The 25,219-nt window shown below is 38.1% G+C and overlaps 1 protein-coding gene across 1 annotated transcript in view; it reads left to right on the top strand.

Moving 5' to 3' along the window:
* The window catches only part of LOC131949768 (uncharacterized), a 53,664-nt gene extending 32,050 nt beyond the window's left edge, over positions 1–21,614 (top strand). Inside the window, exon 3 of the mRNA XM_059311706.1 lies at positions 21,456–21,614. Coding sequence (XP_059167689.1) covers positions 21,456–21,516 — 61 coding nt within the window. The 3' untranslated portion in view covers positions 21,517–21,614. The remainder of the gene's footprint in view (positions 1–21,455) is intronic.
* The last annotated feature ends 3,605 nt before the right edge of the window (positions 21,615–25,219 follow it).

Below are 25,219 nucleotides of genomic sequence, written 5' to 3'. Positions count from 1 at the left end.
TCAGGTGTTCTGGTTTAAAATGTGGGTCAGGTGTTCTGGTTTAAAATGTGGGTCAGGTGTTCTGGTTTAAAATATGGGTCAGGTGTTCTGGTTTAAAATGTGGGTCAGGTGTTCTGGTTTAAAATGTGGGTCAGGTGTTGACATCAAGTTATCTCGACACTCCATTCTAAAAACTCCGGTCATCTGATTTAGACGGTTCCTGCTCTTTATAATTTGATCTTATTTTGTCACTTTGTGATCTGGATGTTAACACTCTGATCTTTACAATATCTGATTTGAAGACTCAGATCTTGACACTCTGACTTAACAGTCTTAAATATGACACTCTCTGATTATGACACTGTAATCTTGATGATTCTATGTTTGTTTTGTTTGTCTGTCTATTTATGCATTATCTGACTTAAATGAAACTGATTTGATGAGAGTACTCCTGGGAAGTTTTCTGGGAAAAATCATTTAACTTTCGGAATGGCGGCGCCTAGGCATGATGTGATTGAGTGCACCGGGCTCACATGTGCGCACTATGGCGCCTACAATCGTTTTAAGAGTTTCAAACACTATAGATTCTATGGCCTACTGAATCGTTCACTAAGCCAAATCAGACACGTCCTCCGGCACCCCGGGCTCCCCACTGGAGCACCATGGCGCCATCTCTTTCTTTAAATAACACCTTACATAAAATACACGGTGGAACTCGATTTCTATGATTAAACCGAACCGAAACAATATTCGATTGGTATTGAATTGATGAAATCCTCTTAACATATTTCGTCAGCCTTTCTTCTAAAACAACAGTAACATTCGGTACAGGTAGACTAGCTAGATTTACAATACTTCTTAAATGCAAATCTCTGCCATCTTTGAAACAGTTGCTAACTAAGGTAACGGAACTAGCCACATTTTAGGAATTCCCCTCATTTTAGGAATTCCCCACATTTTAGAAATTCCCTTATTTCCAATTTTAGACAGCTAGAACCAATAACGAAATGTAACTTTATTATAACTTTAGTCTTAGTAGCAGTAAAGAAATAAGCCATCATTTTGATGTTTGTCATGCATAAAATGTAACCAATTTTCATCTTGGATTTTGCTTTTCTATAAGCCTAAAGTAAATTTAGGTTTGTCTCTAGCCTTATGTAAGTCAGTAAAGTAAGTTCTGGTAGGTTTGTCTCTAGCCTTATGTAAGACAGTATTTAGTTCTGGTAGGTTTGTCTCTAGCCTTATGTAAGACAGTAGTTAGTTCTGGTAGGTTTGTCTCTAGCTTTATGTAAGACAGTAAAGTTAGTTCTGGTAGGTTTGTCTTTAGCCTTATGTAAGACAGTAAAGTTAGTTCTGGTAGGTTTGTCTCTAGCCTTATGTAAGACAGTAGTTAGTTCTGGTAGGTTTGTCTCTAGCCTTATGTAAGACAGTAAAGTTAGTTCTGGTAGGTTTGTCTCTAGCCTTATGTAAGACAGTAGTTAGTTCTGGTAGGTTTGTCTCTAGCCTTATGTAAGACAGTAAAGTAAGTTCAGGTAGGTTTATCTCTAGCCTTATGTAAGACAGTAAAGTAAGTTCTGGTAGGTTTGTCTCTAGCCTTATGTAAGACAGTAAAGTAAGTTCTGGTAGGTTTGTCTCTAGCCTTATGTTAGACAGTAAAGTTAGTTCTGGTAGGTTTGTCTCTAGCCTTATGTAAGACAGTAAAGTTAGTTCTGGTAGGTTTGTCTCTAGCCTTATGTAAGACAGTAAAGTTAGTTCTGGTAGGTTTGTCTCTAGCCTTATGTAAGACAATATTTAGTTCTGGTAGGTTTGTCTCTAGCCTTATGTAAGACAGTAGTTAGTTCTGGTAGGTTTGTCTCTAGCCTTATGTAAGACAGTAAAGTAAGTTCTGGTAGGTTTGTCTTTAGCTTTATGTAAGACAGTAAAGTAAGTTCTGGTAGGTTTGTCTTTAGCTTTATGTAAGACAGTAAAGTTAGTTCTGGTAGGTTTGTCTTTAGCCTTATGTAAGACAGTAAAGTTAGTTCTGGTAGGTTTGTCTTTAGCTTTATGTAAGACAGTAAAGTTAGCTCTGATAGGTTTGTCTTTAGCCTTATGTAAGAGTAGTATATTAGGTCGCTTTTGGTTAGTATTTTTGGCGGAGCAGGATGCGCAGGCGGGACAATGACATATAGTAAAATACTCGGAGCAGGATGCGCAGCCTGCCGCAGCCTGCCGCAAAGACATATAGTAAAATACTACGCCAGCTGCCGCAGCGTGGGTGAGCAGGATGCGCAGGCGGGACAACGACATATAGTAAAATACTACGCCAACTGGCGTTGGCGGAGCAGTGAAGGGTGAGTCACCTTTTGGTGACCTTGTGACGTAATCATTGACCTTGTGACGTAATCAGTCACATTGTGACGTCACCACTGACCTAGTTACGTAATTTTAATGCGTTTTTTAATTAGATTTAATGAGTTTTTAAAGTTTTAATTAATTTTTGACCTAGTTACGTAATTTTAATGTGTTTTTATTACGTAATTGTTTAATTTGTTTGATTTAAATTGTTTAATTACTTTGTTTATATTGTGTAATTTTTATTAACGAGTTACGTAATTGGATTATTTGTTTATTTTTAATTTTATTTTATTTTATAATTAGTTAAATTATTATTAACTAGTTACGTAATTTGATTTTAATTACTTTTGTTTATTTATTTATTTGATATATTTCTTTTCTTTGATGTATGGTATTTAAAATAAAAGACACTGTTTATTTGATTGTATGTATGTTTAATAGTAAACCAATAGGGGTGTTGGTGGATGAGAGGGGGAGTAATGATGGGGTTTGAGGGTAGGGGTGCGTTAGCGTGTACTTTGTGAATAACATCCATTAACCAGACATGTAACACCTGTTACGTATCGACCGCCCGCGAAGTTTTCTCGGCGCTGCTCGTTTTAATGGGAATGTATTGATCGCACCCACTGGGCCATCACAGCATGATGTCCCACCTAATTAAATTTTTGTTATGCTTCACCGAGTTTCCCCCGCTCGGTTTGAAAGGTCATGGTAATTTACGACGTACATTAAGTGGCTTTCCGCGAAGTACGTAGGTCATTATGCAACAGCTGTTGTGCGACAGCTGGTGGTGTAATTAGACCGTCCAACCGTATAAATGAACGCGAAATTTTTTTATTTTTTTTTTTGTAAACCAATTCAACTTAGGACTTCACAGCAAGCTTCACCGCGACTTATCCTGCCTGCGACCGCCGTTGACCCCCGAGACTAAACTCACGCCAGTTTTACCAAGCAACACATCTACCTAACCCACCACGGACCGAATCGTTTGTGCGTTTTTATTCTATTAAAGGTAAGGTTAATATTACTTTTTGTTTTAAGGGCGCTAACCCCATTAAAATCAAATCTTATTAAATAAGTAGTCACAGGTATTTAATTTTGTATCGTACACCGAGGTAAGGTTAATAGTATGAATTATCCTTTAAATACCCTTTAAATAACTATGTATCTAAATTAGTCGCCACATGTATTCCTTTTTTTAGTGTACAACCGACCAAACAAGACAACCAGTGAGCTACCTACCCATCCCTGAGGCATCCACTGAACCAAACGTTCCACCTACATCCAACTACACCACTTCGGCTCTCCACATACAGCTAACTTCACGTTCAGCTTAGACGTTCAAACCCGTAGGTACGTTTAATTTTCAATCTAGTTTTGTTTTGTTTTAATTATGTATTTTATTTCATGCATTTTATTTTATGTAATTATTTTAATCTTTTATTCTACAGCCAGCGACCTACCCAGTCATCCACTCGATCCAACCACTAGACACCTCGTCAATAATGCAATCATCCCAAACAAGCAGCCACCCAGTCATGACCCGATACTCATGCGAGCTCTGCGATCGTGTGTTCAAACGTAATCAACATTTCATAAGGCATCAAGAGACAGCACATGGTCAACAAAGACATCCCTGTACAGCTTGCAGGAAAGTATTTACACGACTTGACATTTTAACGAGACACTTTAAGACAGCACACAACAACCAAACATCACCAACCGACACCACTTCAGCAACCGACAGACAAAACATCCAGCCCTCATCAGCGACCCAAACAGACAGTACCGTTACCAACAACGACAGTAACGTTAATTCACACACCGATATTTTTCCTGTAGACAACCTAAGGGGAGACGCGTTAGGTCTACATTTAGAGGACATAAACGACATCGACTTACCATTAGACGAAATTGACACCCTTTATAACCTAAACAGAGAATTGCAAACCATATACAGCGACAATTGGGATGCCATACAGACACACGCTAATACAGGCAAACATTTATCGACATTCAATTTTTTTTCATAACCCAATAGATACGAAACCAATAGACTGGAATTCAAAACTTATAGATACAATATTTACTCCACAAACTAAACGATTCAAAATCAACTACAGCCATCACGCCATATTAAAACATAAAGAAACAGGAGAGTATAGGTTCTTTCATTCGAGTAATAATAATGCATGCGTCCTTGAGCTTCCTAAATTAATTCACAATAGGCAAGATTTTACAGATTTTTTAGACCACTTAAACAATGCAGACATACTAAACTACGCACAACATACTAGGCCAAATACAAAATACGCGGTCGAGGTCATACCAGCCACCACCTTTTTTATCTATCACCTCAACGAATATCCCCTAGAATGACTTCTCACATACATTCCCAACACAGAAACCCCCTTTCTTACTTTTACACAAGTAGACGCAGACAATGTGACAACATCTCCCCTAGACATATAAGAGCTTTTAGTTTACCAACCGTGACTTTAACGAGACTTTACTGTAAATATGTAAATAAGACAGAACCTAGACTGTAGACCGATGGGGTTGTTTTTATTCAATAAAAATTTATTATATATGGTCTTTTGTGATTTTTTAATGTGTTATTGTTTTGTTACTTGTCCCTGAAAGTTATGTAACTCGGTATCCTGTATAAGAGGTATGACTGGAATCAAAATCAGGGGAGAGAACGTGACGTCCATCGCGATATTTGAAAACATGGCGATGTTTAACCTCAACCAAAAAAGGCAATGAACCTAGAAGGAAGACGAATATATATCTTAGTCTTGCAGCAGATTACCTTCCCATGTTCGCTTTAGTATTACAGTTTTCATCAAACTTCTTTTTGACTTGAACTTCTTTAATTTTTAAGAAAGTTTACTTATACATAATACATTACGTCTAATGACAATTTTTTTATTTTTACCACTCAATGTATTTTGTTTTTCTATATCTTACATTGTCATCTTAATTTTTGATCACCTTAGTAAAAATTTGCTTAAGATTATAAAAGTCAAGTTTTAAAAAACAACAACGTTATAGTACGTCGTGTCAAATGACACACCGTTTAAAATGTCTACATTTAAAGTTCACCAAAATAATGACGTAAAAACTAAATATGATATGACGTTAGCATACATAACATTCAATCAAATCAATCTAAAGTACAAATCAATAATTTTGATTGATTAAGGGGCTGGGTGAGTTATTTTTATTCGGGTGCGCAGGGAAGGTTTGGAGTTGGTTGGGACAGTTTTCACCGAGCCAGGGTTCGAGGCTAGTCCATGTATGTTTTAGAATTGTTAGGGGTCCAGTCTATAGTAGGGTCGGGGGAGTTTTGTTAACACAGAGTGATGTTGATACATGCATGTTTTAGAATTGTTGGTAACCGAGTTCATACTAGTGTCGGTGAAGGTTGGGTTTTGAACTCGGACCATGCATGTTTAGGAGTTGGATGCGGTAGAGTCCATACTAGGGTCGGTGAAGTTTTCACCGAGGCAGGTTACAAAGTTGGTACATGCATGTTTAGGAATTGTTGGTAGCCGAGTTCATACTAGTGTCGGTGAAGGTTGGTTTTGAACTCGGAACATGCATGTTTTGGAATCGGTAGGTGTAGAGTCCATACTAGGGTCGGTGAAGGTTGGTTTTAAACTCGGAACATCCATGTTTTGGAATTGTTGGTAACCGAGTTCATACTAGGGACGGATGTGTTTTCGACGAGGCAGGTTTCAAAGTTCGTACATGCATCGTTGGAATTGTTAGGGCCCGTGTTCATACTAGGGTCGGTGAAGTTTTCACCGAGGTTGGTTTTGAGCTCGGAACATGCATGTTTTGGAATCGCTAGGTGTAGAGTCCATACTAAGGTCGGTGAAGTTTTCACCGAGGCAGGTTACAAAGTTGGTACATGCATGTTTAGGAATGGACAGGGGTAGAGTTCATACTAGGGTCGGGGAGTTTTGTTAACACCGAGGCAGGTTGCAAAGTTGGTACATGCGTGTTTAGGAATTGTTGGTAGCCGAGTTCATGCTAGTGTCAGTGAAGGTTGGTTTCGAACTCGGAACATGCATGTTTTGGAATCGATAGGTGTCGATTTCATACTAGAGTCGGTGAAGTTTTCACCGAGGCAGGTTACAAAGTTGGTACATGCATGTTTTGGAATCGGTAGGTGTAGAGTCCATACTAGGGTCGGTGAAGTTTTTACCGAGGCAGGTTACAAAGTTGGTATATGCAGGTTTAGGAATTGTTGGTAGCCGAGTTCATACTAGTGTCGGTGAAGGTTGGTTTTGAACTCGGAACATGCATGTTTTGGAATCGGTAGGTGTATAGTTCATACTAGAGTCGGTGAAGTTTTCACCGAGGCAGGTTACAAAGTTGGTACATGCATGTTTTGGAAGGGGTTGGTACTGTGTTCATACTAGGGAGTTGGATGGGAACGTTGTCACTTGTGACAGTAAACGAAGGGGGATAAATGTTTGTCTGTTACTTTGTCCTTTGTCTGTCCAAGTAATAGTGTGGTTAGACGTACGGTGTGTTTATCTATGGGTTGTTTAGGGATGGGGCGAGGGCGGCGGACAAAGTTGTCGATGTGGGTAGGGTGCATGTGGTATTCATTACGGAGTGGTGTCTACAAGTTACATATCCCAGTCTGTTGGATTAGTGTCTAGTGGGTTGTGCCATTAATTGAATGTAGATAAATGTAGGTTTGTCATACATCCTTTGTCTCTTTAATGGAATAGGTATAGTGTGGGTAGTAGTACGGTCTGTTTATCTATCGGTTGGTATTGAGCTTAGGGGATGGGAGAAGGGGGAAGGGGTTGCGGACAAAGGGAAGGGGAAGGGTGAATAGTGATAAAAATAACTCACCCAGCCCCTTAATCAATCAAAATTATTGATTTGTACTTTAGATTGATTTGATTGAATGTTATGTATGCTAACGTCATATCATATTTAGTTTTTACGTCATTATTTTGGTGAACTTTAAATGTAGACATTTTAAACGGTGTGTCATTTGACACGACGTACTATAACGTTGTTGTTTTTTAAAACTTGACTTTTATAATCTTAAGCAAATTTTTACTAAGGTGATCAAAAATTAAGATGACAATGTAAGATATAGAAAAACAAAATACATTGAGTGGTAAAAATAAAAAAATTGTCATTAGACGTAATGTATTATGTATAAGTAAACTTTCTTAAAAATTAAAGAAGTTCAAGTCAAAAAGAAGTTTGATGAAAACTGTAATACTAAAGCGAACATGGGAAGGTAATCTGCTGCAAGACTAAGATATATATTCGTCTTCCTTCTAGGTTCATTGCCTTTTTTGGTTGAGGTTAAACATCGCCATGTTTTCAAATATCGCGATGGACGTCACGTTCTCTCCCCTGATTTTGATTCCAGTCATACCTCTTATACAGGATACCGAGTTACATAACTTTCAGGGACAAGTAACAAAACAATAACACATTAAAAAATCACAAAAGACCATATATAATAAATTTTTATTGAATAAAAACAACCCCATCGGTCTACAGTCTAGGTTCTGTCTTATTTACATATTTACAGTAAAGTCTCGTTAAAGTCACGGTTGGTAAACTAAAAGCTCTTATATGTCTAGGGGAGATGTTGTCACATTGTCTGCGTCTACTTGTGTAAAAGTAAGAAAGGGGGTTTCTGTGTTGGGAATGTATGTGAGAAGTCATTCTAGGGGATATTCGTTGAGGTGATAGATAAAAAAGGTGGTGGCTGGTATGACCTCGACCGCGTATTTTGTATTTGGCCTAGTATGTTGTGCGTAGTTTAGTATGTCTGCATTGTTTAAGTGGTCTAAAAAATCTGTAAAATCTTGCCTATTGTGAATTAATTTAGGAAGCTCAAGGACGCATGCATTATTATTACTCGAATGAAAGAACCTATACTCTCCTGTTTCTTTATGTTTTAATATGGCGTGATGGCTGTAGTTGATTTTGAATCGTTTAGTTTGTGGAGTAAATATTGTATCTATAAGTTTTGAATTCCAGTCTATTGGTTTCGTATCTATTGGGTTATGAAAAAAATTGAATGTCGATAAATGTTTGCCTGTATTAGCGTGTGTCTGTATGGCATCCCAATTGTCGCTGTATATGGTTTGCAATTCTCTGTTTAGGTTATAAAGGGTGTCAATTTCGTCTAATGGTAAGTCGATGTCGTTTATGTCCTCTAAATGTAGACCTAACGCGTCTCCCCTTAGGTTGTCTACAGGAAAAATATCGGTGTGTGAATTAACGTTACTGTCGTTGTTGGTAACGGTACTGTCTGTTTGGGTCGCTGATGAGGGCTGGATGTTTTGTCTGTCGGTTGCTGAAGTGGTGTCGGTTGGTGATGTTTGGTTGTTGTGTGCTGTCTTAAAGTGTCTCGTTAAAATGTCAAGTCGTGTAAATACTTTCCTGCAAGCTGTACAGGGATGTCTTTGTTGACCATGTGCTGTCTCTTGATGCCTTATGAAATGTTGATTACGTTTGAACACACGATCGCAGAGCTCGCATGAGTATCGGGTCATGACTGGGTGGCTGCTTGTTTGGGATGATTGCATTATTGACGAGGTGTCTAGTGGTTAGATCGAGTGGATGACTGGGTAGGTCGCTGGCTGTAGAATAAAAGATTAAAATAATTACATAAAATAAAATGCATGAAATAAAATACATAATTAAAACAAAACAAAACTAGATTGAAAATTAAACGTACCTACGGGTTTGAACGTCTAAGCTGAACGTGAAGTTAGCTGTATGTGGAGAGCCGAAGTGGTGTAGTTGGATGTAGGTGGAACGTTTGGTTCAGTGGATGCCTCAGGGATGGGTAGGTAGCTCACTGGTTGTCTTGTTTGGTCGGTTGTACACTAAAAAAAGGAATACATGTGGCGACTAATTTAGATACATAGTTATTTAAAGGGTATTTAAAGGATAATTCATACTATTAACCTTACCTCGGTGTACGATACAAAATTAAATACCTGTGACTACTTATTTAATAAGATTTGATTTTAATGGGGTTAGCGCCCTTAAAACAAAAAGTAATATTAACCTTACCTTTAATAGAATAAAAACGCACAAACGATTCGGTCCGTGGTGGGTTAGGTAGATGTGTTGCTTGGTAAAACTGGCGTGAGTTTAGTCTCGGGGGTCAACGGCGGTCGCAGGCAGGATAAGTCGCGGTGAAGCTTGCTGTGAAGTCCTAAGTTGAATTGGTTTACAACAAAAAAAAAAAAAAATTTCGCGTTCATTTATACGGTTGGACGGTCTAATTACACCACCAGCTGTCGCACAACAGCTGTTGCATAATGACCTACGTACTTCGCGGAAAGCCACTTAATGTACGTCGTAAATTACCATGACCTTTCAAACCGAGCGGGGGAAACTCGGTGAAGCATAACAAAAATTTAATTAGGTGGGACATCATGCTGTGATGGCCCAGTGGGTGCGATCAATACATTCCCATTAAAACGAGCAGCGCCGAGAAAACTTCGCGGGCGGTCGATACGTAACAGGTGTTACATGTCTGGTTAATGGATGTTATTCACAAAGTACACGCTAACGCACCCCTACCCTCAAACCCCATCATTACTCCCCCTCTCATCCACCAACACCCCTATTGGTTTACTATTAAACATACATACAATCAAATAAACAGTGTCTTTTATTTTAAATACCATACATCAAAGAAAAGAAATATATCAAATAAATAAATAAACAAAAGTAATCAAAATCAAATTACGTAACTAGTTAATAATAATTTAACTAATTATAAAATAAAATAAAATTAAAAATAAACAAATAATCCAATTACGTAACTCGTTAATAAAAATTACACAATATAAACAAAGTAATTAAACAATTTAAATCAAACAAATTAAACAATTACGTAATAAAAACACATTAAAATTACGTAACTAGGTCAAAAATTAATTAAAACTTTAAAAACTCATTAAATCTAATTAAAAAACGCATTAAAATTACGTAACTAGGTCAGTGGTGACGTCACAATGTGACTGATTACGTCACAAGGTCAATGATTACGTCACAAGGTCACCAAAAGGTGACTCACCCTTCACTGCTCCGCCAACGCCAGTTGGCGTAGTATTTTACTATATGTCGTTGTCCCGCCTGCGCATCCTGCTCACCCACGCTGCGGCAGCTGGCGTAGTATTTTACTATATGTCTTTGCGGCAGGCTGCGGCAGGCTGCGCATCCTGCTCCGAGTATTTTACTATATGTCATTGTCCCGCCTGCGCATCCTGCTCCGCCAAAAATACTAACCAAAAGCGACCTAATATACTACTTGTAAGACAGTAAAGTTAGTTCTGGTAGGTTTGTCTCTAGCCTTATGTAAGACAGTAAAGTAAGTTCTGGTAGGTTTGTCTTTAGCTTTATGTAAGACAGTAAAGTTAGTTCTGGTAGGTTTGTCTTTAGCCTTATGTAAGACAGTAAAGTTAGTTCTGGTAGGTTTGTCTCTAGCCTTATGTAAGACAGTAAAGTAAGTTCTGGTAGGTTTGTCTCTAGCCTTATGTAAGACAGTAAAGTTAGTTCTGGTAGGTTTGTCTCTAGCCTTATGTAAGACAGTAAAGTAAGTTCTGGTAGGTTTGTCTCTAGCCTTATGTAAGACAGTAAAGTAAGTTCTGGTAGGTTTGTCTTTAGCTTTATGTAAGACAGTAGTTAGTTCTGGTAGGTTTGTCTTTAGCCTTATGTAAGACAGTAAAGTTAGTTCTGGTAGGTTTGTCTCTAGCCTTATGTAAGACAGTAAAGTTAGTTCTGGTAGGTTTGTCTCTAGCCTTATGTAAGACAGTAAAGTTAGTTCTGGTAGGTTTGTCTCTAGCCTTATGTAAGACAGTAAAGTTAGTTCTGGTAGGTTTGTCTCTAGCCTTATGTAAGACAGTAAAGTAAGTTCTGGTAGGTTTGTCTCTAGCCTTATGTAAGACAGTAAAGTAAGTTCTGGTAGGTTTGTCTCTAGCCTTATGTAAGACAGTATTTAGTTCTGGTAGGTTTGTCTCTAGCCTTATGTAAGACAGTAGTTAGTTCTGGTAGGTTTGTCTCTAGCCTTATGTAAGACAGTAAAGTTAGTTCTGGTAGGTTTGTCTCTAGCCTTATGTAAGACAGTAAAGTTAGTTCTGGTAGGTTTGTCTCTAGCCTTATGTAAGACAGTAAAGTTAGTTCTGGTAGGTTTGTCTTTAGCCTTATGTAAGACAGTAAAGTTAGTTCTGGTAGGTTTGTCTCTAGCCTTATGTAAGACAGTAAAGTTAGTTCTGGTAGGTTTGTCTCTAGCCTTATGTAAAACAGTAAAGTAAGTTCTGGTAGGTTTGTCTCTAGCTTTATGTAAGACAGTAGTTAGTTCTGGTAGGTTTGTCTTTAGCCTTATGTAAGACAGTAAAGTAAGTTCTGGTAGGTTTGTCTCTAGCCTTATGTAAGACAGTAAAGTTAGTTCTGGTAGGTTTGTCTTTAGCCTTATGTAAGACAGTAAAGTTAGTTCTGGTAGGTTTGTCTCTAGCCTTATGTAAGACAGTAAAGTTAGTTCTGGTAGGTTTGTCTTTAGCCTTATGTAAGACAGTAAAGTTTGTTCTGGTAGGTTTGTCTCTAGCTTTATGTAAGACAGTAGTTAGTTCTGGTAGGTTTGTCTTTAGCCTTATGTAAGACAGTAAAGTAAGTTCTGGTAGGTTTGTCTCTAGCCTTATGTAAGACAGTAAAGTTAGTTCTGGTAGGTTTGTCTCTAGCTTTATGTAAGACAGTAGTTAGTTCTGGTAGGTTTGTCTTTAGCCTTATGAAAGACAGTAAAGTAAGTTCTGGTAGGTTTGTCTCTAGCCTTATGTAAGACAGTAAAGTTAGTTCTGGTAGGTTTGTCTTTAGCCTTATGTAAGACAGTAAAGTTAGTTCTGGTAGGTTTGTCTCTAGCCTTATGTAAGACAGTAAAGTTAGTTCTGGTAGGTTTGTCTTTAGCCTTATGTAAGACAGTAAAGTTAGTTCTGGTAGGTTTGTCTCTAGCTTTATGTAAGACAGTAGTTAGTTCTGGTAGGTTTGTCTTTAGCCTTATGTAAGACAGTAAAGTAAGTTCTGGTAGGTTTGTCTCTAGCCTTATGTAAGACAGTAAAGTTAGTTCTGGTAGGTTTGTCTCTAGCTTTATGTAAGACAGTAGTTAGTTCTGGTAGGTTTGTCTTTAGCCTTATGTAAGACAGTAAAGTAAGTTCTGGTAGGTTTGTCTCTAGCCTTATGTAAGACAGTAAAGTTAGTTCTGGTAGGTTTGTCTTTAGCCTTATGTAAGACAGTAAAGTTAGTTCTGGTAGGTTTGTCTCTAGCCTTATGTAAGACAGTAAAGTTAGTTCTGGTAGGTTTGTCTCTAGCCTTATGTAAGACAGTAAAGTTAGTTCTGATAGGTTTGTCCCTAGCCTTATGTAAGACAGTAAAGTTAGCTCTGGTAGGTTTGTCTCTAGCCTTATGTAAGACAGTAAAGTAAGTTCTGGTAGGTTTGTCTCTAGCCTTATGTAAGACAGTAAAGTAAGTTCTGGTAGGTTTGTCTCTAGCCTTATGTAAGACAGTAAAGTTAGTTCTGGTAGGTTTGTCTCTAGCCTTATGTAAGACAGTAAAGTTAGTTCTGGTAGGTTTGTCTCTAGCCTTATGTAAGACAGTAAAGTTAGTTCTGGTAGGTTTGTCTCTAGCCTTATGTAAGACAGTAGTTAGTTCTGGTAGGTTTGTCTCTAGCCTTATGTAAGACAGTAAAGTAAGTTCTGGTAGGTTTGTCTCTAGCCTTATGTAAGACAGTATTTAGTTCTGGTAGGTTTGTCTCTAGCCTTATGAAAGACAGTAAAGTTAGTTCTGGTAGGTTTGTCTTTAGCCTTATGTAAGACAGTAAAGTAAGTTCTGGTAGGTTTGTCTCTAGCCTTATGTAAGACAGTAAAGTTAGTTCTGGTAGATTTGTCTTTTGCCTTATGTAAGACAGTAAAGTTAGTTATGATAGGTTTGTCTCTAGCCTTATGTAAGACAGAAAAATAAGTTCTGGTAGGTTTGTCTCTAGCCTTATGTAAGACAGTAGTTAGTTCTGGTAGGTTTGTCTCTAGCCTTATGTAAGACAGTAAAGTTAGTTCTGGTAGGTTTGTCTCTAGCCTTATGCAAGGCAGTAAAGTTAGTTCTGGTAGGTTTATCTCTAGCCTTATGTAAGACAGTAAAGTTAGTTCTGGTAGGTTTGTCTTTAGCCTTATGTAAGACAGTAAAGTAAGTTCTGGTAGGTTTGTCTCTAGCCTTATGTAAGACAGTAAAGTTAGTTCTGGTAGGTTTGTCTTTAGTCTTATGTAAGACAGTAAAGTTAGTTCTGATAGGTTTGTCTCTAGCCTTATGTAAGACAGTAAAGTAAGTTCTGGTAGGTTTGTCTCTAGCCTTATGTAAGACAGTAGTTAGTTTTGATAGGTTTGTCTCTAGCCTTGTGTAAGACAGTAGTTAGTTCTGGTAGGTTTGTCTCTAGCCTTATGTAAGACAGTAGTTAGTTCTGGTAGGTTTGTCTCTAGCCTTATGTAAGACAGTAATTAGTTCTGATAGGTTTGTCTCTAGCCTTATGTAAAACAGTAAAGTTAGTTCTGGTAGGTTTGTCTCTAGCCTTATGTAAGACAGTAAAGTTAGTTCTGGTAGGTTTGTCTCTAGCCTTATGTAAGACAGTAAAGTTAGTTCTGGTAGGTTTGTCTCTAGCCTTATGTTAGACAGTAAAGTTAGTTCTGGTAGGTTTGTCTCTAGCCTTATGTAAGACAGTAGTTAGTTCTGGTAGGTTTGTCTCTAGCCTTATGTAAGACAGTAAAGTAAGTTCTGGTAGGTTTGTCTCTAGCCTTATGTAAGACAGTAAAGTTAGTTCTGGTAGGTTTGTCTCTAGCCTTATGTAAGACAGTAGTTAGTTCTATTCTTGTTACATTAAAAAATAACCTTCACAAGCGCAATCGAATTCGGAACTTCTTTTTCCAAAACAATGTGAGACATGTCAATACACAGCAGTGTTAAAAAAATTCATAAAAGACGTTTTAATAACAAGCTTTTATGTAATAATGCACTAAAAAGTAGAAAATAAATTATAGACTACTATTTAAATAACTATAAAGAAAAGCGTGGGTCACTTTAGTATATATTGGATACCTTTACTAATGTTAAGGAAGACACCCACGCTTTTCTTTATAGTTATTTAAATAGTAGTCTATAATTTATTTTCTACTTTTTAGTGCATTATTACATAAAAGCTTGTTATTAAAACGTATTTTATGAATTTTTTTTCAGTACTTTACATGTTTTATTAACAATAGTGTTACATGACTAAAAAACCATTGCGCGCCTACTGAACGTGATGGCGCAGCCATTGAACGTGATGGCGCAGCCATTGAACGTGATGGCGCAGCTATTGAACGTGATGACGCGTGTGGTGTGGTTGGATAGACATGCCTACTAATTCGGTCCAAATTTTAATTAATTCATAAAAATTTATTAGGCATCCAATTAAGTCAAATTTAATTTCAGATTGCATAGTCTTCATGTCTTGACCCACGTGCCAAGTGTGAATAGTATCGGTCAAGTAGAAGTTTCCGAATTTTCACTCCGGCGTTTCGGTCTAGACAGACTGACGACAGACAGACTGACGAGGAAGTGAGTTAAAAAAAAGCTTGTAAAAAAATTTCATAAAAAACGTTTTAATAACAAGCTTTTATGTACTAATGCACTAAAAAGTAGAAAATAAATTATAGACTACTATTTAAATAACTATAAAGAAAAGCGTGGGTCACTTTAGTATCTATTGGATACCTTTACTCATGTTAAGGAAGACACCCAAGAGGTCACGGCTTGCGCCAATCTAGTGCTGTGATTGGCGCAAGCCGTGACCACTTGGGAGATGGAAAGCGAGACGGACAGAATGCTTGACCTTAACCAAGTCTTGTGAATACAGCATGCACAATGTCCCAAATTTAAATCTATCATTGATCAATCCTCTTTCATTTATCGGAGAAAACAGTAAGGAATCGGATTCTGGCGTATCAGCTTTACTAGGGCCTCTTCTGTAGTAGAACGACGCGAAGACTGCCAGTATTTAAATGCAATTTTGAAATAAGAGCAAGTTGAAAGCTTTGACTCAATACCAGAAGCTGTGCTTTGAACCTGTTCATTTAATATTTGTTTCAAAGCCTGTTCATTTAATATTTGTTTCATAGCCTGTTCATTTAATATTTGTTTCATAACCTGTTCATTTAATATTTGTTTCATAGCCTGTTCATTTAATATTTGTTTCATAGCCTGTTCATTTAATATTTGTTTCATAGCCTGTTTATTTAATATTTGTTTCAAAGCCTGTTCATTTAATATTTGTTTCATAGCCTGTTCATTTAATATTTGGTTCATAGCCTGTTCATTTAATATTTGTTTCATAGCCTGTTCATTTAATATTTGGTTCATAACCTGTTCATTTAATATTTGGTTCATAGCCTGTTCATTTAATATTTGGTTCATAGCCTGTTCATTTAATATTTGTTTCATAGCCTGTTCATTTAATATTTGTTTCATAGACTGTTAATTTAATATTTGTTTCATAGCCTGTTCATCAATTGGAAGCCTTGGCAGAGCAGCTGAGAAAGTCCTACAACAGACTGTGAAAAAGTTGACTACAGGTCCTACAGACTGTGAAAAAGTTGACTACAGGTCCTACAGACTGTGAGAAAGTTGACTACATGTCCAACAGACTGTGAGAAAGTTGACTACAGGTCCTACAGACTGTGAGAAAGTTGACTACAGGTCCTACAGACCGTGAGAAAGTTGACTACAGGTCCTACAGACCGTGAGAAAGTTGACTACAGGTCCTACAGACTGTGAGAAAGTTGACTACAGGTCCTATAGACCGTGAGAAAGTTGACTACCGTTCCTACAGACTGTGAGAAAGTTGACTACAGGTCCTACAGACCATGAGAAAGTTGACTACAGGTCCTACAGACTGTGAGAAAGTTGACTACAGGTCCTACAGACTGTGAGAAAGTTGACTACAGGTCCTACAGACTGTGAGAAAGTTGACTGCAGGTCCTGCAAACCGTGAGAAAGTTGACTACAGGTCCTACAAGCCGTCAGAAAGTTGACTAAAGGTCCTATAGACCGTGAAAATGTTGACTACAGGTCCTACAGACTGTGAGAAAGTTGACTATAGGTCCTACACACCAAACCTTGAGAAAGTTGACTACAGATCCTACATGAGACCGTGACAAAGTTGACTACAGGTCCTACAGACTATGAGAAAGTTGACTACAGGTCCTATAGACCGTGAGACAGTTGACTGCAGGTCCTACAGACCGTGAGAAAGTTGACTACATGTCCAACAGACTGTGAGAAAGTTGACTACAGGTCTTACACCAGACTGTGAGAAAATTGACTACAGGTCCTACAGACTGTGAGAAAGTTGACAACAGGTCCTACAGACTGTGAGAAAGTTGACTACAGGTCCTACAACCCGTGAGAAAGTTGACTACAGGTCCTACAGACTGTGAGAAAGTTGACTACAGGTCCTATAGACTGTGAGAAAGTTGACTACAGGTCCTATAGACTGTGAGAAAGTTGACTACAGGTCCTATAGACCGTGAGAAAGTTGACTACCGATCCTACAGACTGTGAGAAAGTTGACTACAGGTCCTATAGACTGTGAGAAAGTTGACTACAAGTCCTATAGACTGTGAGAAAGTTGACTACAGGTCCTATAGACCGTGAGAAAGTTGACTACCGATCCTACAGACTGTGAGAAAGTTGACTACAGGTCCTACAGACTGTGAGAAAGTTGACTACAGGTCCTACAAACCGTGAGAAAGTTGACTACAGGTCCTACACCAGACTGTGAGAAAGTTGACTACAGGTCCTACAAACCGTCAGAAAGTTGACTACAGGTCCTACAAACCGTCAGAAAGCTGACTACAGGTCCTACAAACCGTGAGAAAGTTGACTACATGTCCTATAGACCGTGAGAAAGTTGACTACAGGTCGAACAGACTGTGAGAAAGTTTACTACAGGTCCTACAGACTGTGAGAAAGTTGACTACAGGTCCAACAGACTGTGAGAAAGTTGACTACAGGTCCTATCGACCGTCAGAAAGTTGACTACAGGTCCTACAAACCGTCAGAAAGTTGACTACAGGTCCTACAAACCGTTAGAAAGCTGACTACAGGTCCTACAAACCGTGAGAAAGTTGACTACATGTCCTATAGACCATGAGAAAGTTGACTACAGGTCCTTCAGACTGTGAGAAAGTTTACTACAGGTCCTACAAACCGTCAGAAAGTTGACTACATGTCCTACACCAGACTGTGAGAAAGTTTACTACAGGTCCTATAGACCGTGAGAAAGTTGACTACAGGTCCTTCAGACTGTGAGAAAGTTTACTACAGGTCCTACAAACCGTCAGAAAGTTGACTACATGTCATACACCAGACTGTGAGAATGTTGACTACAGGTCCTACATGAGACCGTTAGAAAGTTGTCAAGCTCGAGAGAGTGTTTTTATATTATAGGTTTTTAAAAATACTAGTCTCACCAGTTTGGGGAAGTTATGCCGTTTATAGCCATTAATGGCTAAGGTGTAGGAAGAGGTTGAGAATTAGGCTGCGTATATATTGTACTAGCTGTCGGTTCTCGTTAATTAGGTTTATCACAAAATAATATGATAAAACGACTTTAAGGTTTCATCTTACTTTTTAAGATATGATCTGACTTTTTAAGTTGTCACCTGACTTTTAAGGTGTCAGCTGACTTTAAAAGTGTGATCTATATTTTTAATGTGTGATCTGGCTTTTTAAGTTTGATCTTTTTAGGTAGATCTATATCTGGCTTTTTCAGGTTTGATCTGGCTTTTTGAAATATGTGATCTCTCTTTCTAATTCGGCATTTGTGTTTCTTCTTTGAGGGATGCGTTTTCTAAAAACTATACTAATCCCAAACTATACTATACTATTCCTAAACATGTGAAAATAATTAGAAATTTTGTTCTTTATTGATTATCAAAAAATTAATACAACAGACTTAAAAAGATGGTTCAAAATGATTTTCTTGCCAGGAAGCATATTTTTCAATCAAAATTGAATATTTAATAACATTTGTGTAATAAGTACAAAATCACTTCCGGTTTTATTAAGACTAGAAATAGTCAAATATACAATTATTGGTAAAATAATACTAATTTAGCAAACATTATTATTTTTAATTTGGATTAGCAGAGTTAGGGTGTTGTGGTGATAGGGGATATAATATTATACAATCTATTTATATAATTCTCTTCATGGAGACCATAGAAAACACCACGCAGCTCAGCCACCACCCTCATCCCCACCTGCCAGGTGAGCTGTGGTTCACCCCGAATGTTTACAATCTTAGAGCCGGGTTAGTGACGACTATTAGGGGCAGATAATTTTACATTAAACGATTTTAAACGAAGGGGAGGTAACAATTTCTGATTGATCTTTTCTTTGTAAACGGCTGCTTTCACTGGGCAGGAGGGTGGGGGGGGGGGGGTTGGGGGCGGGAGGGGATAGTGTTGAAGTCACAAATTATGAATTGCTGATAAGCAGAAAATAAAACAACTAGATGGCGGCGTATACTACGTCGCGGGTCAGCTCGTACAAGATATATGGCGAGTTGAGGGAGAAATACAAGGGGCACTAGGTTGATAGTATTGTCTTTTTCTCTAAACGGAAACCAAAGAACCAAAATCATCTGAAGCACGTCTACCGTCCCCTATAACAAAATTGAATTTATATAGGAGATATACTTTTACCATTAAATTCTCAGGGGGGGGGGGGCTGACACTGGTAAAAGTATATATTTTCTATATAAAATGTATTTCGTTCTGCCCTGGGGGGGGTGCAGTGCCCCCTACCCAAAGAGATGCAAAAGAAACTCTACTCGCAGACTACTTTTAAGATTAGACCATTAAATTAGGCGGTTAAGTTAATGTCTGTATTATCAAGTATCGATAACGTCATTATTATTGCGTATTTGTCTCGGTATTGGCTTTTTAATTTTTTGTGTGTACTTTTCCGGCTTTAGAATATTTCCTACTATATGTTCCATGTGAAGTCACGTTTCGTTTTTCCTTTGACTGAACGTTTTTTGTTTACCTGTGTTTTCTCTATAGTGTTTTCAACAGATAGATAGAGTGACAAACAGCGAAACTATTATTATAGCTATTGGCTACTCCATAGACCACTATTGTATATCTTTTATCATGAAAAACAATTGTTGTGCCTTTCATTGTTTTACTCTCCCTGGCAATTCTGGTTGACTTCAAAGAGGCTGAGCGCGGTTTTTTTTTTAAAGTTTAAGTTAATAAAATAGTTCTAAGCCAGGGGTCGGCAACCTTTTGAGCCGGAAGAGCCAAAAGATATAATTTACAAAATTTCCCAGTTTTTAAAGAGCCACTAACATTTTTCCCCAATATTTTGGTATTTGATAACGATTAGGTAAATAAATTTTTATTTGAAATAAATAGCGTTAAATATAAACTAATATTGATTCATATAAAAACATTTTTCGCACAAAAACTGTTTTAGCTAGCTCTGCTATGATTTAGTTATCAAATAATATAACTATAGGACAATCCCAATCCACTTTAGCAGCCAATAACTTTTTTTTTCTTTATTTACGGAGACCACTGACTCAGGAATTGGCTCCCATAGCCAGACAGCCCTCATCAGGCAAACTCCGACTAACTGGCTGGGGTATCGGTTTGATTAATATATTGGTTGCTTCTGCTCTTCGGTTCTCACAGGGCTTATCTTTCACCCTACTTGTTCCCGTAGGAAGCTAATAACTAAAATACGTCACTCATGTCAAATTAATGCATACTGACATGTTAATCAATGCATTCTGAATAGAATAACATTCCCAATTTAACGATATTCGAAAAAGTCGGCACTTGGGCAGTGGCAAACATGGACGACTGTGGAACTGGGCCTGGTGCCCAAGCGACTGTCAGCTGTCCATTTACTTTCTACCTCACCTTTTCTCACTGTTCTGATCATTGTTTTAATCCTGTTTAAAGTTATTTCTTTACAGTATGATATTTTATGAGTTTTGAAAATTAAATAGTGCAATTATTAATATTTTAGCATGGAACTCGAGAGCCGCACATTGACATCAAAAGAGCCGCATGCGGCTCGCAAGCCGCAGGTTGCCGACCCCTGTTCTAAACGACTTTTCAACGGCTTATATTCAAAGAAAAATATGAAAATGAGTGTAATAGATGGTTCCCAAACAGCGTTAACCACTTAAAATGTAACTAAAATTTTACGTTTGCTATATTTTTTAAAGATTTTATTTAAAAGTATGATTACATAGACTTTATAGGACTATTAAGAGAGTAAGTGGAGTGCTAAAAAAGAGATAAATACTTAAAATGAAGTTATAACTTTATGCGCAGTCACGGCAAACTGCAACCTTAATGGGTTTTTTTGTGATGACAGAAACTTGTCTGAACACTGAAACACTATAAGTTGGTCAACTTTTTTTTTACGCCTGACAGTCATAATACATAATTTTCTGACCCAATACAACAGATTAAACAATCTTGCAAAAATAAATGAGTTTCTAACAACAACAAAATACCCGTAAAGAAAAACATTAGCTTTTGTAACAATCTTACAGAATAAGAAAAACAATAGCTTTTTACTAAATCTTACATAAAGCAAAATAGATATTTACACTTTAGTATATTGGACACCTTTACTAATATTTAGGAAGGAACCCACGCTTTTCTTTATAATTATTTAAATAGTAGTGTATAATTTATTTTCTACTTTTTAGTGCATTATTACATAAAAGCTTGTTATTAAAACGTTTTTACAAGCTTTTATTTAACTCAGTAATTCTTAAAAAATCAAACAGGAATCCAATTAAATCAAATTTAATGTCATGTTGCATTGTCTTCATGGCTTGACACACGTACCAACTACGAACCGTATATGTCAGTTAGAAATGCCCGTAATTTTGCTAGGGCGTTTCGATCTAGACAGACTGACGACAGACTCACATTGACAGTGGAAGTGAGTTAAATAAAAGCCTGTAAAAAAGTTCTTACAATTTAGATATAATGGAGTAAATCGTCGTTTCTCTCATTTGTCCACAGCATAGACCTTCCTGTCGAGACAACCAAGGTGGGAGATGTGCCCTCGAGAACGTCCCAATAGTGCGCGAGTCACCTCCCGGCATTTGGTTAGATGGGACTGACCAAGGAAAGGGCGACTTTTGTTTCATGCTGTTTATCATTAAAATATTATGTTACATCCAGACTTCTTCTCTTGAGAAATAGTACGATGTGGACGATACAGTATAGACGGTACAGTGTGGACGGTATGGTATAGACGGTACGGTATAGACGGTACGGTGTGGACGGTACGGTATAGACGGTACTGTGTGAACGGTATGGTATAGACGGTACGGTATAGACGGTACGGTGTGGACGGTATGGTATAGACGGTACGGTATAGACGGTACGGTATAGACGGTACTGTGTGGACGGTATGGTATAGACGGTACGGTATAGACGGTACTGTGTGGACGGTATGGTATAGACGGTACGGTATAGACGGTACGGTATAGACGGTACTGTGTGGACGGTATGGTATAGACGGTACGGTATAGACGGTACGGTATAGACGGTACTGTGTGGACGGTATGGTATAGACGGTACGGTATAGACGGTACGGTGTGGACGGTATGGTATAGACGGTACGGTATAGACGGTGCGGTATAGACGGTACTGTGTGGACGGTATGGTATAGACGGTACGGTGTGGACGGTATGGTATAGACGGTACTGTGTGGACGGAATGGTATAGACGGTACGGTATAGACGGTACTGTGTGGACGGAATAGTATAGACGGTACGGTATAGACGGTACTGTGTGGACGGTATGGTATAGACGGTACGGTGTGGACGGTATGGTATAGACGGTACTTTGTGGACGGAATGGTATAGACGGTACGGTATAGACGGTACGGTGTGGACGGTATGGTATAGACGGTACGGTATAGACGGTACGGTGTGGATGGTACGGTGTGGACGGTACGGTGTGGACGGTATGGTATAGACGGTACGGTATAGACGGTACGGTGTGGACGGTATGGTATAGACGGTACGGTGTGGACGGTACGGTGTGGACGGTACGGTGTGGACGGTACGGTATAGACGGTACGGTGTGGACGGTACGGTGTGGACGGTACGGTATAGACGGTACGGTTTGGACGGAATGGTATAGACGGTACGGTGTGGACGGTATGGTATAGACGGTACGGTATAGACGGTACGGTGTGGACGGTATGGTATAGACGGTACGGTATAGACGGTACTGTGTGGACGGAATGGTATAGACGGTACGGTGTGGACGGTATGGTATAGACGGTACGGTATAGACGGTACTGTGTGGACGGTACGGTGTGGACCAGTGGCGTGGCTAGGTCGGGTATCACCGGTGCGGGCACGGACACGCTAATATATAGTTTAAAGCAATGTATGTCTGTCTGTCTTTTATGCATTACTACACCTTTCATCCGATCACCATGAAACATTGGAAAGTTGTTGAGGATGCTTCTGGGAAGGTTTCTGCGGGAAAAAAAATTCAAATTCACAAGAATGGCGCCCCGGCAGGGAGCTCTTTGTTTCTTCTCTTAGCTAGTTGCACACAACTTTTTTAAATAGGTAAATTGACAAAATAATGACGGGGTTGTATTAAGGAGATAAAATGTTGCAAAATGATACCAAACTTATGTTTATAAGATAAACGGTTCTCTAGATATGACGGTTTTAGTGTAAAAATTGCGGGGACAACTAAGCCTATGGAAAATGAAAGCAAAAATTGGTCACCTCGAGAGTATAGGAAAAAGGCGAAAGGGAAATAACTCTACGTAGGCGGATAATAAAAATATTTTCAAATAAGTATTTTTTATTGCATTTACAACTGCATAGAGTATCTCTACCAAGATATTAATAAATTATTTAATTTGAAAGTGGTCTATTAAAAATTATTAAAAATAAAATTGACCACTGGCTTGATTAAATCATTTAACTCAAACGTCATAGTAGTAGTCAGTGTTTCTTCCAGACTTTTTTCTCCGGGGGGCACTTGAAATCTTCGGGGGGGCGGTAAACTTTCTTCGGGGGGGGGGGGGGGGCGGACACTGTTAAAAGTATATATTTTCTATATAAATTTTATAAATTTCATTTCGTTCGGGGGGGGGCGGTAAAAATTTTTCGGAGATGCCTGGAAGAAACTCTGGTAGTAGTAAAAATAAAAGAAACAGGCTGAGTTAAAAAAAAAAAAACATTCCTAATTCCTAGGTAAACGGTATCGTAGAGACAGATCAGTTCAGTGCAACATATATGAGTGTCTTTGACTTAATGGAAGCACGTCAGCTAAGAGATAATCTGTGAGTGTCGTTAGCTAACTGAACATAGCTGGCACAAAACAAACAGCAACGTTATCAAGAATCGAGCATTTCACGCAGCAACAAATACAGACTCTAGACACGAGGGTTTCTGTATAAATGCATCTTGCCATCTGGTTTTGAACGTGAGGGACAGTTTGGTCGTGGGATGACCTACGATCACCAGGCCGGGTACCGATCTATCAGTTTAGTTAGCGGGCGCACTACATGCTAGACCACACTGTCCAGTTGTGATAACATTTAACAAAAGCTTGGGGATACGGGGTCTGGAAAAAGGTCTGGCAAAAATAGGATAAGCTATGGATGGAGGAGGGGAATGTGTGTAAAAAAGAGTGACTTTATTTGTGGACAGGGCAGATTCAATTCCGTACCACGTTTATAAAAGCAAAAGGTACCCCAGGAATACATAGCTAACTTATCAACCATACTTTACATACTTTCAACTTCATTTTTAGATGTAGATCTAGTATTCGAAAAAAAAGGTAGTGTCATGAAATTTAGTTTTAAATCATTCTATTTGTAACTTAACTTCAACTTTGTGTTGAGTTATCGTGTGCTAATTCAATCATTGGTAGCACGTTATACAGACCACAACATATTAGCTCAATGCATACAATTTTTACTATTTTAAAAAGGTTAATTTATTATCTTGGCATCTAGGCCTACTTACTTACTAGTGTAATTATTAAGCCTCTTTAAGAAATTTTTATCAAAATTGGTGACATAATTCCTATAAAACGAAGGAACATGAAAATGCGGTATCGATACCGCTAATAGGGTACTTAGTTTGTGAGACATTTTGCATAGTCTGCTAAACGGAAAAACTAAAATAAATATGCCAGTTAGAAAGTTTAATAAAAAACGAAAATAATCCCACTAAAAACAGGGTTAGTCTCAATGTTTTACTATTTTAATTGAATTTTTGAAAACTCCCCTTTTAAACTCAATATGAGATCAACAAAAACAAGTAAAATGTTGAAATAAAAAAATATACGGCAGTAACGGCCAATAACCGCTGCTAATAAGAAGGGCATATATAATTGGAATCATAATCGCGTTCTATCGTTTTTTGAACGTCATATTTTATTTACTTGTGCAACTAGCATATGGTAAATAAAAATAAAAGTCGATTGTGGTTCCACATCGTTAATTCGATCGTCATCAAACTTTGGGGAGTTGGTTAGAACACTCCAGGGAAGGGTTCTCCAAAAATCTTTTTTTTTTAATTTTGAAAGGGTGGCTCCCCTGGAGGGTGCAATTTTTCTCTATATACGGTATATTAAAAAAAATTCGGATGCGGTTCGACACCGTTCATCCGAGTGCAAATAAACTTTGAGGAGCTGATGAGAATACTCCCGAGAAGGTTTCTGTGAACAAAATAATTAAAATTTGAAATGCGCGCCGCCCGCGAGGGTGCGATTTTCGTCAATACACGGTTTGGCGCCCA

This window comes from Physella acuta, unplaced genomic scaffold (genome assembly GCF_028476545.2).
Source record: "Physella acuta isolate Inbredline_101_S28 unplaced genomic scaffold, ASM2847654v3 ptg000713l, whole genome shotgun sequence".
In the NCBI taxonomy this organism is placed as follows: domain Eukaryota; kingdom Metazoa; phylum Mollusca; class Gastropoda; family Physidae; genus Physella; species Physella acuta.
The sequence above is the reverse complement of the archived record's forward strand: the minus strand, read 5'-3'. Positions and strand labels throughout refer to the sequence as shown.